Genomic DNA, 18,090 nt, shown 5'->3' with positions numbered 1-18,090 from the left:
ATAAAAATGATAAGTCACTGTTCGCACTGTGGCGAAAAGTAAAAAATGAGTTGGAAAATATCACTCCACCTGACCCGGTCAGACTCAGCGATGACTCAGCATTGCAAGAAGAGGAATCCGATGATATGATGTCTTTGGCCGCCTGGAATACTATGAATTATTATGATGTTTCATCTCCAATCGCTAGGGCACCTGTGGCTGGTCTAACGACTTGTGATGGTGATTCGTCTCCAATCGCCAGTGCACCTAAGGCTGGTATAAGGATTTGTAATGATACTTCGTCTCCAATCGCCAGTGAACCCGTGGCTGTTCCATCAAATATTCGTAGTCCATTCAAGAGACATTTTTTCTTCCCCGGTGAAGGGGAAGAAAAATTCAAGAAGATAGCAAAAAAGGGAAAAAACCCCCACCCCACTTGCCAGGAGTATTTCCTAAACAAAAAGAGGAAGAAAAAAGAAATGGAACGGTTGAAAAAAGAACGAGCTGCAGAGAGGCAAAGAAAGAAAGAACTAAATGAGCAAGCAAAGGAAGAAAAAAAATGGGGGAATTGAAAGCAGTCAAGAAGAAAATGCGTTTTTCTTCTGAGTCTTCTAACCCAAGTGTTGAAATTTCAGACTCAGCGGAGAGTGAATGGCATATATAAGTCTAGTGATGAAAGCTTTAAGCCTAAAACTCGATGGCTGCCCGTTATGAAAGTCATTAATGAACATTATATTATAATACTTCCCGGGGAAAATCGTTTATATTTCTAAAGTAAAAGCTACTATTTCATCGACGCAAAGTGCGGGAGACTATGGAAATGGCCAGAGCAATCCGATGTACTTAGCCATGAATGGAAGGCTGTAGTATCCGGAATTGGACTTTATTTGGAATATCTAAGGATTTTTATGTTAAGTTTTATTTTGGTAAGTACTGAGCCTATGCGTTACTATGTAGTATGTATGTACTTAGTTGCTAAAATAAATATATTTTTGTATTTTTAGTTTGAAGTAACTAATTTTGCACCTTTTGTTACCCGAACAAAGCTGATGATTGGCTGTCAAACAAAATCCTCTCCTATGTAACTTGTTACTAAACCGCCCATTGCTACCAAGTTGATTCAAGTAGCTATGGGCTAGAGTGGTCTGACAGGAAGCCCTAAGGCAACTCTGATGACAGATTTGCCATAAAGCCTTCGGATTAGACATGGTCAACTACTGAAAAATATAGTGGTCAACTACTGGAACCCCTGATTAGACATGGTCAACTACTGAAACATATAGTGGTCAACTACTGGAACTTTCAATTTTTTGGATGGTCAACTACTGGAACAAAAACATGGTCTTGAAAAATTGAACACAATTTTTTTGTAACAGACCCTTTCTTAATTTTTGTCTTGTCATATTAATTAAGACATTTGATCCATTATGAGTAGACTTGCTTTGCCAACATTCGGTGTAATGCTAAACGTTAATCGTTATTTTTGCTGAATTTTTTTCTTAAATGGTCAACTACTGGTACGTTTACCTTATGGCGTAATTGAAAAAAGCGATAAAGCTATGTGTGCTATATTCTGCGAGTGGTGTCTAGAAAATCATCATTTTGGAAAAGAGTTCTTAAAAACTATTTGTCCACATGAAAAACTGCTCGGCACTTCAGACAGTTGAAAAATAATATTTGGGAAATTTTGGCACGCGTACGTAAAAAGGTTCGCACACCCTGCACTATGGAGTGGTTGCAGATCATTTATTATAGAGGTGACATGGACTAATAATTATTATTATGTCGATGCTTTGTGAGCCAGCGAAATTTGACAAGCGGGTCATGTGTGTTGGCGCTACATTATTAAAAATCTTGGAAAACACTGTGTAGAAGATAAATATATTTTATTTACAGACATTGAATTATTATGACGTTAATTATTTAATATGAAACACCCTTAATTATTATTTATTATAGCTTATTAATTGTATCATTTCAAATAAGTATACAATAAGATTTTTGTGTGAAAAGTGCAATACCTACAATATATCGAATCGATATAAATGAATTGAAATTCGGCATTTTTTTAGAAAAATATTATTGACACTCATAGGGTGATTTTCGAAGAGGTTGAAGACTTTTTTTTGAAGACCCATTTGCTATTAACTGATTTGTGTTTAATTTTTCAAAATATTGTGTTTTTGTGTTGTTATTAAAAATAATATACTTACTTTCATTTGCATTATTCTTTCTTACCCTGGATCCTAATAAAGTTTTTATTGTGGGAACTTTTTATAATGAAAATACTTACGTTTATCATAAATTGGTTGTAAGCTGAAGTATTGACAAAAAAAATTCTCAGTAGGGCGTTTTTATGTCCGAGTACTACCCATTTGCAGCAAAGTGTACCTAATTTCAGAGGGATTTATTTTGGTTCACAAAACGAGTAGGTACACACTGACATTTGTGTGCTCCCTCCGTGGGAGGAGTCCAATCTCTTTGGTGATTTTCGGTTATTTCAGGGAATAACAATTTTTAGGGTAAATTTTAAGATTAATTTTCTTCTCTGGCAATTTTGAGTCCGAATCCGATGACAGCTGTCACTTGTCAGACTTTGAACTTATAAAAAGATTGTCGCGGCAATTATTATTTAATAGTAAAGTGTAAAGTTACGATGATGGTGATCTGATAAAGTCACATTTTAAATTGTTTATAACATGCAATTCAACAGAAGCTCCGTGAGACGATTGGATGTCCTCATTAGAATATTGAGTAAAAAAAAGGTTTCTATTTTGCCCAATTACCTTCGAGCGTATTCCAGCGGGAAAAAAGTGACAATTGGAGAAGTGTCCAAGGATATAAATTCTCCCAAAAATGTTGAATATGTGCCCCGAAACTATTGTAAGTACCTATCAGGTATAAGATTTTTTTGTTCAACATTCTTTATATACCACCGTTTTAAATATGTATTTAAACAGCATGGTCTTAACCAACGAGTTCAACCTTAACCTATTACATACTATCATAGCCATATCAGTTTTATGTCAATTTGAATGAATTAGAATATTTATCATGGATTGTATTTTCTGAGAGCAATTTCTTGTAGTCAAAGAGCAAAGTGTTTGACAGATTTAATTTGAGAGAAAAAGATATAGGAGAGCAAGTGACATGTCTGTCAGAGAAATTATTTAAAAAATGTTTAGTAAGTATCTTCACTGAGATCGAAAAGGCCACCCACTGTGAGTAAAGTATTCAATCCTGACTGCTTGCGTACAATTCTCATATTGTTTTTTGAATTCATAATGTATTTGGATCCGGGGTATGGGCTCCAAACAAAGACGTATTAAATGGACAACTCATTTCATATTGGCGATCACGAGAAATAGTGCACGAAACTTATTCACAGATGTATAGGTAGACGTCACGTGATCATATGACGTTGCATTTCCATTATACGATATCAAGCTTCGAGAATTTAGAGTAATATAGCCTTTATTGTAACGGCGTATTAATGTCATCGCGTTAGAATTCTCGGGTTACTTACGTCTTCCGGAGATTCAGCGAAACGCTTCCAGGCATTCAGCGAAACGATTCCAGACGCAAACTGGGAATTCTGCCCTTAATTAATAACTTTAAATATTTTTGTAACTCGTTATTTATATTATTATTCTTTTTGTTGTGTGTATAATAAATACATGCCTTTTATCAATTAATAACACAGTTTCGAAGTATGAATACAGAAGAAAGTAGGTACCTATGATAATAATACAAGAGAACGGAGGTAGATAAATATAACAAAAAAAAAATAGTCAAACACAATTAAATTTTTATTGAACGCCATTTATTCGAGATAAAAACAAGTTATAAAAATATATTATTATTGTATGTTTGACGTATGTATCTTCGTACATTTATTTTCAAACAGGCGATACCAGTTTCATCATCGTTGTTTAATTCAAAAAAAGGTTTGTCCAGTATTTTTGAGATAACCTAACGTGGACAAAAAAATATTTATAAGCAATTTATCAATAATATTCAGAATGAATTAACCTATGTCGCAATATGTGTACAAATATTTATAGAACTACCATTTATCTATTAATAGTATTATATTCACCTGCGTTGCACCTAAAACGGGGATTTCTATTGACGCGTCTTCTCCGATATCCATATCATCCATATTCACACTTTGGTATTCAATCGGCTGGTCCACTTCGCAAACATTTGCTTGATTTTCAATACAGTCACTATTTTGTGAATCGTCATCGTTATCGAATTCCAATACTGGTGTTTTCGTTTGTATATCAATACACTAAAAGAACAATAAAATTATGTATTATTTTAGTCAGCATTTACTTGGCAGAACTCCATTTTACAAAATAAATAAGTACCCAGGTACTTAATATTAAACATCAGAAATTTTGAATTTGGAATATCCGCCGCGACGGAAGTGATTACATACCTAAATCTGAAAAAGTCTGATGATTTTAATATATATAATATATATAAAAAACAGTTTATCATTAGTATTGTGAATGAATTAACCTATGTCGCAATATGTGTTTATATATATATTAATTAATTATTGTTCGCGTAATCACCAGCCAAAATTCATTCGTATGTATGTATTCATATGTATTTCAATATTATGTATATATATTCATTTTGTAACAACTATGTAAATTTATGATAGCATTTATATATAATAAATTTCTTTATAATATTAATTGGATATTTGTATGCAATCTTATAATCACCACTAAAGAAGGCACCGCATCTTTTGTTAATCGACGAAGTCCATTCCTTGTCGTGATGAAATGTTTTCTATCAAAATGATCAGAACATATTACACATTCATCCGATGGTGTCCAACATGGATCGCATCTTAATACTCTAAGTATATATGTCCAATGTAATCGCCTTTCTGCTTCGCGAGGAACTCTAAAATTTAATGAGAGATAATAATGACAATAAAACCGCTAAATCCATTGACATAATACTACTATTCTCCCTTCTTCATTATTTCACTTTTTAATTTGTAGCGATTCAATTATAAAAATATATACTTCCCAATACATTTATCGATTTCGTGACAAAAAGTATTTTTAATTAAACAAACGATGTCAAAAAATATGTTTAATTACATATAATAAATTGAAAATAATATTACCAGTCCGTTCATGCAAATCAATTAGCTGAAGTACGGTGCAAACAGTACTACCATATTTGAAAAATTGAACGAATATATACCTTACTGTCATTACAATACGGACCATATTTATAAATCACCATTTGTGCGTTGAGCCCTCCTAGGAATGGAGAAATCATCGCTGCCTGCGTAAAAATGTTCGGCCATTTCTGTCAAATTGTTCTGTCATTGAATTGCATCGAATAATATCGTTTGTCAATATCTAAAAATGGCATTTTATCAATAATAAATAATACTTACACATGAAAAGTTATCCCATCTTTCTTGGAGTGTTTAGTAGAATTTTTTTTACAATTTTTAACTAGGCACATTGGCATTTTGTAACACAATAATAACGGCGGTGTCGAAATGTAACGGACGCGAACGGCAATTAGTTCGATATTTTGTATGGGCAGACCCAGTGGTGTCGCCAGACCGCTTGCAAGCGGAATGTTCATTTGAGCGAAGGATACCGATATTAAAATATGAATTTCGCCATCCGGCAGACCCGACACAAAGTGAGTGTCATTTTAATTTCCACATGATTCGTCCATATAAATGTCATTGGCTCCAAAGGGGTTTAGTGAAATCCTAATAACCAATTTTAGTAGCAGTCTGCTAAGATTCCTTCCCACTGTTGAGGTCTATTTGTAAATTACGATTTACTTGTTCGAATTCTTTATAAATGGACATTTTTCCATTACCCGTGCATGATTAAATTAAAAATCTCATTGCCACATTGAACAGATAAAACAGGTTGCTTATATTTTTGTTCACAGTGCAATTGGAGATCAATAACGAAAACAATCTTCCACAGAGTAGACTGAGACATTTAAGATGGATGCTGCAAAAAGATTCCCTCGGGCAAGACATGTTTCTACTTGGCCCACCAGGGCCAAATAGGTAATTCAATGCGAGTTGGTTATTATACACTTCAAGACAGCCCCGGATAAACAATGGCTCACAATAGATTTTTATGCGGCTACCAATCTAAGCACTAAAAATAAGTACCTTTTGTAAGAAATATCAGAATTACACAATGTAGTGAATATATGGAATTATATAAAATTATATATACAGGTCGATCGCGGGGCATACGTTTTGGACAGTCATGAAAAATGAAATTTCGTGATCAACACTTTATTAATAACGGAATAACAAAATAAACGTAAACATAAAATAAAACTAATGTAACTTTGAAATAAACTGAAAAAATAACATTCATTTGTGTCCAGGTTGCAACAAAGAATCTTGTTTATGGGCATTTTCGCCAAAGTTTGTACATGTTTGAAATTTAGGTAATATTATTTTTTCACTCTAATTAACCATTTTTATATAGCTAGCAGATTCCTTGTTCTATTGCTGAATTGGTGATAGCAATTTTTCAGCAAAATATTGATGAATACAATATTTATATCATTTTTATTATGAAATTGGGCATAATAAGTTTCCGTTCCGTGACTACGAAACTAAGCTTATAAAACATGAATGAGACACTTTTTATCACTCAAAAGAGCTCTATTAGATTAAAAAAACCATACACTTAAAAATAAAACAACAAATAGTCAAAAAATATTATTGAATTTTAATTCTTGGGCACATTTCGTTCCACTCCGTTACCCTATGTCTAAAATGGCAGAGCATTTTTCCTTTAGTATTTGAAAAAACCAATCAATGTTCGTTCTGCTATTTTTTTAAAGACAGTAATCACTTTTACTAAATTTTATTGGAAAAATACATAAGTTTCGTTATTTAATAATCAAATGAAAAATAGTTAACGTTCAACTTTTTTGGGGACATTTTCGGAATGGAACGAAATGGTAACGGAATGTAATTTGTAAAGCTAACGTTACATGTTACCATAAAAACGAATTTTTGTTTTATGAAGTTTATTTGAATTTTTTGATAGTCAGATATTTATATTCAAGGTGCGTCACAATAACAAAACAAATCAAACTTAATCACTAAAATAGACATATTTTATAATAAATTTCACAATACTAGTAAAATAAGGTAGGTAATAATTTTGGCACACTATACATTACCATAACTTTTATTTGGCATTTATATTATTTGTAACTCAGATAAAAAATATTTTAAAGCAAATTAACAATATATGAAAAAAATTAAATCAACAAGGGATTCGGACGCGAGTTCCTAGCGCGGCACGGAGTATATAACTTTTACGAAAATAATTACAGTCGAACTCGGTTATTACGATCTCGGACATAGCGAGATCTCGGATGTAATAAGGAAACATTTGTTGACATTTGGTTTATGATTTTCGCCATATATTTAATTTATTCACTGTTATAACGAGCAACTTATCGGATATACCGAGCTAAAATACTGTTAATGTGTCGATCGTTTTAAAACATTTCGACCCTAAACATTAAAATCCGATTGGACAGGATGCCGCCAGGGTCAGATTACGTTTATGACACTAGTAAAGTGTCTAAGTACCTACCTTATTGGTGTTTCGCCGACAATAATAAAAAAGTATCCACGCATATGGCTGAAAAATCCAAGGTTTGTGAAGTCCGTAGGTACCTACCAGCGTTCATTACAATAAACAACTTCTTTTGTAGTTTATGAATTTCTTTTATTTTGTTTACTGTCAATTCATGGTGGAACTGCATTGTATTGTTGTTTTTATTTAATAAAACGCAATTTTTTTATAGTACTTATTCCACTTTTAATTAATATATTAGGACCGGTTTCGTCCGCCTCAGTGGGACATGTTGTTGACACGGAGTTGAAAATTAATTAAATTAAAATTAATTAAAAGTGGAATAAGTACTATAAAAAAATATAAAAACAACAATAGTTTATGAATGCCATGCTCGTTTCGGGGATTTTTACGATGGTTTCCAAATTTTTTATTTTCGACTTTTTGTGTAATGTGACATGCTCATTTGAAAATACCTATTCTCTGATATAACGAGTAACGCTTATAACAAGAAAATTCAGTCGGTCCCATCTTCCTGTAATAACCAAGTTCGACTGTATGTTGTCTTGAAATTTACTTGTATTCATCAACATAAAACGTAGCTATACAGGTTGATTGTAATCAAGACGTACTTTTCTGACATTTCGCGAATACCTACAGTTCCAGGTATTAAATCTAATAGGGTACACATTTCTGTTAAACGTGACAAAAAATACTTTTTCATACATTTTTATAAATTTCTATGCCTAAAATGTATGGAGAAGTTTTAAAATTTTGGTGGCGTATAACAGAAAGAGTATGACAGAGCCAGTGCCTGTCTCGCAATTATTTCAGTCTGGTGTTTTTTCTTTTCCTTCTGTTGTTTTTTTATCTCTCCATACTTTTATCTGCGCTAGTTTTGCGTATTCAGACATATCACATACTTTTTTAATCTTTATTATATAGTCAGGTTATTTTCTATATTTTTTAATGAAAATATTTTTGTTTTTCATACGAACAGACAAAATAAAACTTTTTATAATCTATGAAGAACTTAACACACAATGTAAACCCAACTTTATGCATTCCATTTCGTTACTTTTACATTCCACATATACGTTACCACCAATATAGTTTCGGAATGGAAGTAACGGATTCTGTTTCAGAAGTGTTTGAAGCCAAAATTTAGCTTAGTTTTATTATTAAACCTGCGATATGTTTTATTATATCTGTAGTATGAAAGATAAGCTCCATATGCCTATAGTATGTGAAATGGAAATATGTGATTTCTTACCTTACAAATCGTGGTAACAGTAGTGGAACTTCTTAAATGACTAACCCAGAAAGCAACCTGTTCCGATAGCGATACCGATACACACCAACAATTTAAATTGTAAATGGCGATCAGTGTTATACAAAAGTGTTGCTACATTAAAAAAATACATATTTATAGTGGAAATTTTTCGCCTTCATGCTAAAATCGTGGTAACGGAATGTGGAATTCCACTTTTTCAAATATCCTGGGACACTTGAAACGTGATTTTTTTCAATATTGGTCCAAATTTACGGAAAAACTGTATATTTTCCAAAAATATATAATTAAACACTTCGAATTTAATTTTACACACTCAAAATTAATGACGAAATCAGACTTTGTTTATTTGAATTTAGGGGTGGGACATGGTAAAAACACACTACCTTTCGATCTAAATAATCAATTAAAAATATATACAGGTCAGACAGTTGGATTTAACTGATCGAATAAAGTAAATTAATAAATTTTTATGTTAAAAATACATAACTTTCCAATATTCTATAATATAATAACTATGAAAAAATCAATCAAAGTCATGGGACATGCCAAAAACGCAATGTACAAACTTTGGCGAAAATGCCCTTATAATGCTTGGCCTGTCGGCTTACTTTTATTTTACGTGCATTCGTAACATTATTAATATGGCCTATAACGTTGTGGGTCCCAGGTTCGATTCCTGGGTCTGGCAAGTACACATATTATTTTTCAATTTGTGTATGAGTTAGATTATGGACCTAATAGGTTGAGAAAGTGGCTGACACACATTTCTCTTAAAAACAAAATCTGTTAATATAAACCTCCACCCTGTGGAGGCTCATATTATGATCTTATTAGGATCGGACATGGTCTAAAAAAAAGTTTTCTCAAATATGTCATCTATCAACATGTTCAATACCTTTTTCGGACTCAATCAATACAGATCGTGAAGTTGTTGTAACTAATACTTATCTTTTTTGTTTATTTACTATCTATGTAATAAAAAACCATTGTTGTATAGTTGTTGTATCAACATATAGAAATAAATAAACAACTCTTTTTTCGTTGACATGATGTAATATGCTACATCAAATTGTCACAATTATTCTGGTCCCATATTTTCATATGTTATTAAAATAATTTTTTATAGGCGACAAGTTGCTATGCAGTATCTTGAACTCACCCAGAGAGAAGCCGAATATGTTGCCCTATCACGTGACACAACGGAAGCTGATTTAAAGCAACGTAGAGAAATCCAACAGGGAACTGCTAAATATTTTGATCAAGTATGCACCTTTTTGACGGACTACTTTTTATATTTATGTTAAAAGTAGCAATCTAAACACTTAATCGCGAACATCATCAATAAACACAATAAATTGAATCTGTGCACCGTAATTGTCAAGCGGTACTACTATAGTGGACAAAAATAAAATTAAAGTTTTACAAACGGGGTTATTCTCAAGTATTTCAGAATTGTGCAATTCGGACGTTCAGTACTGTTTATGTCACTTGGCTTGAACTTATAGTATCAATCAACTATTGTTATATTATTTGACAATGATTGTTTGGGGAATAATTGTGATATTAGCCTTTACCTCTTGTAGTTTTTAATATTTGCCTTTTGATAATCACATATAAATGACATGGAATAGTTCTATCATCATTTTCGTTTTTTTATCAATTATATACAATTTTTCCTTATTCATGTTTGCATTTTCTTTATTTTAGAGTGCGGTTCGTGCAGCTATCGAAGGAAGAATATTAGTTCTAGAAGGAATAGAAAAAGCCGAACGCAATGTGTTACCTGTGTTAAATAATTTATTAGAAAATAGAGAAATGCATCTCGAGGACGGTCGCTTCCTAATCCCTGCTGAAAGATATGACAAATTGCTACAGGTGAACCAACTTATTATACATTTGATTCTTTCACATTATATATTACTAACTGACCCGGCGAACTTCGTACCGCCTCAGAATCAATAATCTTGTGTTAACTAATTAGCTGAATTAAATTACTCAAAATGAATTAAGTTCAATAAATGTGCAAAAATCAAATCAAAAGGAAATCGATTACATATTTTTGGTTGCTTCAGATTTCGAAACATGATAACTACCAAGCCAACCTTCAGTTGTAAATTGTGCGGTGACAAGCCAGGCAGATCCAATAAGTTTAAAAATTTAGTTGGATAGTTGGTTGCTTCGTTTTCGTTTATTACACAGTCGATAGATTTGAAGGAATGCATTGGACCAACGATTTGATTTTGAATTGTGAAGTTTGAGTGATCCACATCTTTGTTCTTTGCCGCAAAAATTGCTCGTTCACTCAACCAATTGTGATTTTTGTAGTTAGCAATGATGTTCGGGAACACTTTGTTGATGAGGTCTTCCTTCGCTGAGACGAAATTTAAAAAATTCAGCGGAAACGAAATCAATCCGTTCGATTCGTCGACAGGAACACGGCCGTTACCGATAGTCAGCAATTGCTTATAGAAATCTTCGGCAGATGGATCGTTTAGCAATACAACTCGCATGTTTGTCGTCAGCTGAACTTTCTTCACATAGCGCCACAGAGTCTATGATTTGAGGCAAGTGTATATTTCATCAGCAGCAGTCCATCTTGGAATGACTGGTAGTGTTTGGCGGAAATTGCCAGATAGTAGAATCATTGCGCCACCAAAACATCTTGAGTAATTGCGCAGATCTTTCATAGTTCGATTGAGTGCTGCCAATGCGCATTTGTGCACCATTGTGCATTCATCCCAGGTGATGATTTTACTTGCTACCAAAACTTTGGCCATTGCTGAGTGTTTCGCAATACTGCTTGTCGGTGTTTCAGTCGTTTAAAGGTTTAACGGTAATTTCAACTCTGAATGAGCCGTTCGCCATCCTTCTTACAACGTGGCCGCTATCCCAGAAGAAGCAACTGCTACAGCAATTTCGGATCTCGCACGAACAGTGGCCAAAATCAATAACATGAGAAATATCATTCATTCCACGATGTGGAGTTGGCATTCCTAACTTGACTAACAAACTGCCGCACATGAGATAACACATGTCTTCAATCATAACCAAAGCCTGGTTATGTATCTCCTCATTCACTTCGAGATCGGGATTCTCTGAACTGACACGAATTCGATGTAAAATGTCTTCTGACATGTCATCCTTGAACTTGTTCTACAGTTCAGGTGGATTTCATGGGAAGCATGTCGAAATAATGATAGCAAATAATGTGCGCATCTGACTTGGAGATGCAGAAACAATTGCTACAGCGATTTTCATGTCCCAATGAATATCGTTTTCAAGCAAATTGAGCTGTTGACATGCAGCACAAAATGTTGGACACACTACACCATTGACAGTTCGAAGTGATTCAAATGATGTCGGCCCACGAACATTTACCATCAACAACCGCAAGTAGAAGTATTCGTCATTCTTCGGATAAACTGTGTAAATGTGACCAAGAGCATCATTAGAATGCACATCCGGATGATCAAGAACCGCATCGCCTTCTTCCGACGTTGAAATTTCTGCGATGAAGCGTTCCAACGTGGCATCTCAGAGTAGAGCAACGTTTGTACAAACGGATCGCTTTGACAAATTGAAAAGAAACTGGTCAATGTTGTTGCTGGATATGTTATAGCACGTTGAGCAACATTTGATGCATTGAAATAAACTCGTTGACCATTCTCCAGATGCACCGCCAAATGTACAGCAGTGGGATGACGTTCATGAATGGGGAATGAGAAAATACGCCAAATCGATTCATTGCAGCTCACATATTGACTAACTTGATAGTGCGTGATTTCATCGTTGGTATTGGGAGTTTGAACGCCAAAAACCACAATATCGCTGCCTTTGGTGACATATTTGCAGATGTATTTGATGTACTTTACTGAATTGCAATACTCATGTATCAGAGATGGCGTTGTATACGGTTTTTTTGTGATTTTCTTACTTTTCCAATGCGCGAGGAAGCTTCTCAAGGCCGAGACGAACAAAAAAAAATTCATCGAAATCAGTCAATCAGTTCTATATCATCAATAGACATCATCAAAAAAGCCGTTCCATACGAAATGTATAAAAAAATGAATGTTCTTCATAATTTCTTTTTCCGACATTTTAATAGTTATTCTGCTATTCAGGGCGGAGACAAATCCAACAAAATAAAGATCATAAAAATCGGTCCAGCCGTTTTTGAGTTATAAAATAAATGGTGTAACTAACCCGACTTTATTTTATATAGATAGATAGATTAGATCTTCTGGCCCGCGGCATTGTAAATAACACTGGAAAATTAATCACACAATTCAAAATTACATAATGAAGCAATTATCGATGCGCGCACATTCACAAATTTGATAACCTCACAAAGTGAACATTTTAGAAGGCAACTTATCGTTTGAAAATCACGATCAAAATAGCTGTCTACAACAAAGTCTTTCGGTATTATCTGAGGCTGAACTGAATCAACTGTCAAAAAAGCCATGTTCATACTTTCTTTTGTTTGTATGTTTCTTGTCTATTGTTTCTTTCATGTATCAGAGATGGCGTTGTATACGGATTTAAATTTTTTGTGATTTTCTTACTTTTGGAACACGCAAGGTTTATCGTTCAAATTCATATATATCAGTCAAAAGCCATTCAATACAAAATGTATGAGAAAATGAATTTTCTTCATTATTTATTTTTTCCGTGATTTATCCGATGTTTTAATAGTTATTCTGCTATTCGGGGCTGAGACAAATCCAACAAATCAAAGATCGTAAAAATCGGTCCAGCCGTTCTCGAGTTATAAATGGTGTAACTAACCCGACTTTGTTTTACGAGGGTGGGTCAATAATTCCTTAGAAAAAAGCATTAAAACAGTTTTTTTTTTTTTTTTTTTTTTTAATTTCTCAACATAATCTCCTTGGAGCTCAATACACTTGGTTAGACGTTTCTCAATTTTTTTTAAACCGTCAGAAAAATAAGTTTTCGGAAGGTCCTCAAAATAAGCATTTGTCCGATCGATGACTTCTTCATTTGAAAAAAAACGTTGTCCACTTAGCCATTTTTTTAAGTTTGGGAAAAGGAAAAAGTCACTGGGGGCTAAATCTGGCGAATACGGTGGGTGGTCGACCAATTCGAACTTCAATTCTTCAATTTTAGCCATTGATCGTAAACATGTGTGAACACGGGCATTGTCCTGATGAAAGAGGATTTTTTTCCTGTTTAAATGAGGCCGTTTTTCTTCAATTTTGTTTTTTAGCTGGTCCAATAAAGATGCATAATAATCCCCTGTTATTGTTTTTCCTTTTTCCAAATAGTCAACGAAAATAATTCCACGTGCATCCCAAAATACAGTAGCCATAACCTTACCAGCTGATTTTACGGTTTTCGCCTTCTTTGGACATGGTTCGCCTTTCGCAATCCACTGCTTTGACTGTTCTTTCGTCTCGGGAGTATAGTGGTGTATCCATGTTTCATCTACAGTCACAAAGCGACGAAAAAATTCATCCGGATTGCGTTGCATGAGCGACAACAGGGCTTTAGAGGCCACCACCCTATTGCGTTTATTGTCGACTGTGAGCAAACGCGGCACCCATCTTGCAGAAATTTTTTTCATGCCCAATTTGTCATATAAAATAGAAATGACGCTACCTTTTGAGATCCCTGTAACCTCAATTATCTCACTCAACTTTAATCTTCGGTCACTTAACACCATATCGTGGATTTTATTGATCATTTCTGGTGTAGTCACCTCTACAGGACGTCCTGAGCGTGGTTCATCCTTTGTTGATGTACGGCCACGTTTAAATTCATTTAACCAGTTATAAATAGTTGCAAGTGAAGGAGCAGATGTGCCGTGAACTAAATCCAACTCATTTTTTATTTCCTTTGCTGTTAACCCTTTTATATTAAAATGTTTAATAACAGCTCTAAACTCAATTTTCTCCATTTTTGTAAACAAGCATTTTTTTTTTTTAAATGTACGAGAAACACACAAGACGAATCTGATTGAAACTTCGCAGCATACTGAATCGGTAGTGCCGCTGCATGAAAACAAACCGCTTACAGTACTAGTCGCGCCACCTGTCGGCTTTTCTAAGGACTTATTGACCCACCCTCGTATAAATATAGATTATGTGTGGAAAAGCAACTGAATATATTGCTTATGGAATACCTTTTTTTTTTCCGACCATGTCTGATCCTGATAGGATCATAAGGGCCTATTTGTATTGACAGATTTTGTTTTTTACGAGAAATGGATGTCAGCCACTTGCTCAACCTATTAGGTCCATACCCTGACACACACAAATTGAAAAACAATATGTGTATTTGCTAGGCCCAGGATTCGAACCCTGGACCCACGGCTTTATAGTCCAATGCTTAAGCCGCGAGGCCAACGTGGGTGTCAAACCTACGAATACCTACGCTAGTAAATTATTATGTTTATATTATGTAAGATACTTCAGTTTCATTTAAACAATCATCTGTTTTTGTAAATACTTGGCGATATTATAAGCATGTACTCATATTGACTTAAATTATTTTAATTTATCCATGGGATAACATCTGTCGTCATAGACAGTGCGTCTGCTAGGGATAATGCCGCCTGTGTCAAATAAAAAATGTTTAGTTAAAAATAATAGCCTGTTTACACGTGCATGGATCATAACAAGAAAATGCATGTGTAAACATGTATTATCATGCAAGTTGCAAGATTGCATGTATGAATCAAAAAAGTTCGGAAGTTTCTGAAGTTTGGATTTGTTCTATATCTGCGCCTGCGCAGTAGGACGATAGTGGCGAACCTGCCGGTAAAAAAACGAACTACACCACGCAGATTCATTTTGTGGTTAACCGATTTTCACAACCTGCCACATATTACTATAAAATGACAACATCGCGACTCGCTTACAAATGATATTAGCTCTCACTCTTGAAGAATGAGATTAGCGAGACATTCAGCACTTTTACGTATAAACAGTTATTATCGCGATAATTTAAAATACACGCTATTACTGCAAGTAAATCCATGCACGTGTACAGGTGCTATAAAGTAAAGTAAATCACCATAAGAGTCTTCACAGAGAGGAGGTTATTTTACCAGATTTTTAATGAGGAATAGCTGTTAGCCATTCTCCCAACTCAATGGATTCTAGCACTGGATTTTGAAAAAATAACATGCACTCATGGCCAGCTACAGGTTCGAGTTCGCAACCTACAATGTCATATTAATACAAAGACAATAGCTCTACCAACTAGGCCAACAGGCAGTTAGTGATAGATTATTAATAAATTAATATCTTCCCGTTATTTACTAACAACACATATTACTTATGACTTTAAACCCGACAAGTATGTTTGCATGGACAAAATGCACAAAAACCCTGGTCTAATAGGCTAATTGCAAATTTAAACCTGACTCTTGATCTGTAATAACCAATCTATAACATCACTATTACTACTATGCTTGCACCATACTTATAAAGTTAATTTTTATTTACCGCAGTTACACGGAGAAGAAGAGGTGAAGAAATGGAGACTGGAAAGGGTGGGGGAAGGTTTCCGAGTGGTGGCTTTAGGATTACCGGTTCCTCATTATGCTGGCAGCTCTCTCGACCCTCCGCTCCGGTCACGATTTCAAGCGAGGCATGTTCCATCCAACTCGTATGAGGTAAGAGAAATTCACCATACGTTTTAATACAAACGCTAAATAATGAAAACAAAATAGATATTTTAATATATGGATATAGTAATTCTATTCCTGGCGAGGTGTGTATTCAGGTATACTTTTATCTATGAATTCCAAGGAAACTGAAAATATAAGGTTGTTGATAATATTAAAAAAAATAAAAATTATTTTTGTACAGCTTGTATTTTATTTTTATGACATTAGAAAAGCTAAATGAAATCAGGCATATAAGCTAAAGCAATGAAGATGTGAATACAAACGTATTTTAGTTTAACATATAATATAATATAAGATGGATATATTCTTCAATAATGATTGAAATATTTTACATGTTATCTACATTTACGGCCTACATGCTCAGCGTAGGTGAAAATGGAATTTTTATGGTATTTTCAGAGCATAACCCTGGACATTCCTTTAAATTAGTAGATAATATATATATATATATATATAAAATTTTGAAGCCTTATCCTTTATATTTATTTTAAACATTTGATGACTGCATACACGCGCGTTACCATGATCTTACTACCTACTTCATTTATCGTTTGTTAATTTATGGCTACGGCCGTATGTTGTAGCTTAACTACTGGGAAATGCCAATAGAAATGGCGTATTTCAAAAAAATACTACCTTATTCTTAGGTCAATCATTATTATAAGGCAATCATTATGTGTAGGATGTTTATCACATTTGAATGGTGAAAGACATAGCTTATAATCAGTGTCTTTAGAATTATCTTCAAATGTGTTAATCGTACCCATTTTTTGAATAATAAAAAACCTAATTCTTGTCAAATTTGGGATCACAAAGATTATAAAATATTATTTTTTATCGTAAATATGTCACTATATAATGTTAACATTAATTTTACTAATGGTTTTGTAAATGCGTTTAAAAACTAATAAATCTAAAAAAATTTAATACCACTGCACATGGATGTACTGAAATATGACTATATTCTAAAACATTAGAGCGAGAGGTTTAAAAGAAAACTATTTTATGCAATAACAATATTTTATGCAGTCATCAAATGTTTAAAATAAATATAAAGGATAATAAGGCTTCCAAATTATATAAATAGATTATCTACAACGTTTAAGGAATGTCCAGGGTTGTGCTCTGAAAATACCATAAAACCATCATTTTGACCTACGCTGAGCATGTGGGCCCTTATGTATTTAATTTATAGTTTATTGGCAGATAGTTTATACACTCTAATATGATTAATTATGTATTACTTTATTAATAATAATATCTTAAAAGACCAATATTGTAATCGAGTCAATGATGGAAAGGAAATTTCTTGAAATAAAATACATACATGGAAGAACAAGTACCGACATACATTCTTTTGCCATGCTGACTAATAGTTTTTATATAAATATAATAAAGAAATTATTGTAATATTCAAATCAACGATTGTTGAGCTAATCGTAACTATGTACATGTGACTAGGTCAAATTCACATAATATAGCTTTTTTCAGAATCAATGTATCGTCATATTTAAAATATATGGCACTATGTCACCAAACCCAGT

The 18,090-nt window shown here is 33.6% G+C and overlaps 1 protein-coding gene across 1 annotated transcript in view; it reads left to right on the top strand.

Moving 5' to 3' along the window:
- Positions 1–2,560: 2,560 nt before the first annotated feature.
- Positions 2,561–18,090, top strand: part of c12.2 (von Willebrand factor A domain-containing protein c12.2) — an 80,972-nt gene continuing 65,442 nt past the window's right edge. Inside the window, exons 1-5 of the mRNA XM_085944816.1 lie at positions 2,561–2,862; positions 5,929–6,052; positions 10,019–10,154; positions 10,600–10,767; positions 16,367–16,531. Coding sequence (XP_085800942.1) covers positions 2,679–2,862; positions 5,929–6,052; positions 10,019–10,154; positions 10,600–10,767; positions 16,367–16,531 — 777 coding nt within the window. The 5' untranslated portion in view covers positions 2,561–2,678. The remainder of the gene's footprint in view (positions 2,863–5,928; positions 6,053–10,018; positions 10,155–10,599; positions 10,768–16,366; positions 16,532–18,090) is intronic.

The sequence above is a fragment of the Rhyacophila brunnea genome, unplaced genomic scaffold, assembly GCF_057557595.1.
Source record: "Rhyacophila brunnea isolate RB1 unplaced genomic scaffold, BYU_Rbru_1.0 scaffold_17, whole genome shotgun sequence".
Taxonomy (NCBI): domain Eukaryota; kingdom Metazoa; phylum Arthropoda; class Insecta; order Trichoptera; family Rhyacophilidae; genus Rhyacophila; species Rhyacophila brunnea.
Note: the sequence above shows the minus strand (reverse complement) of the source record. Positions and strands in the feature narration are given on the sequence as shown.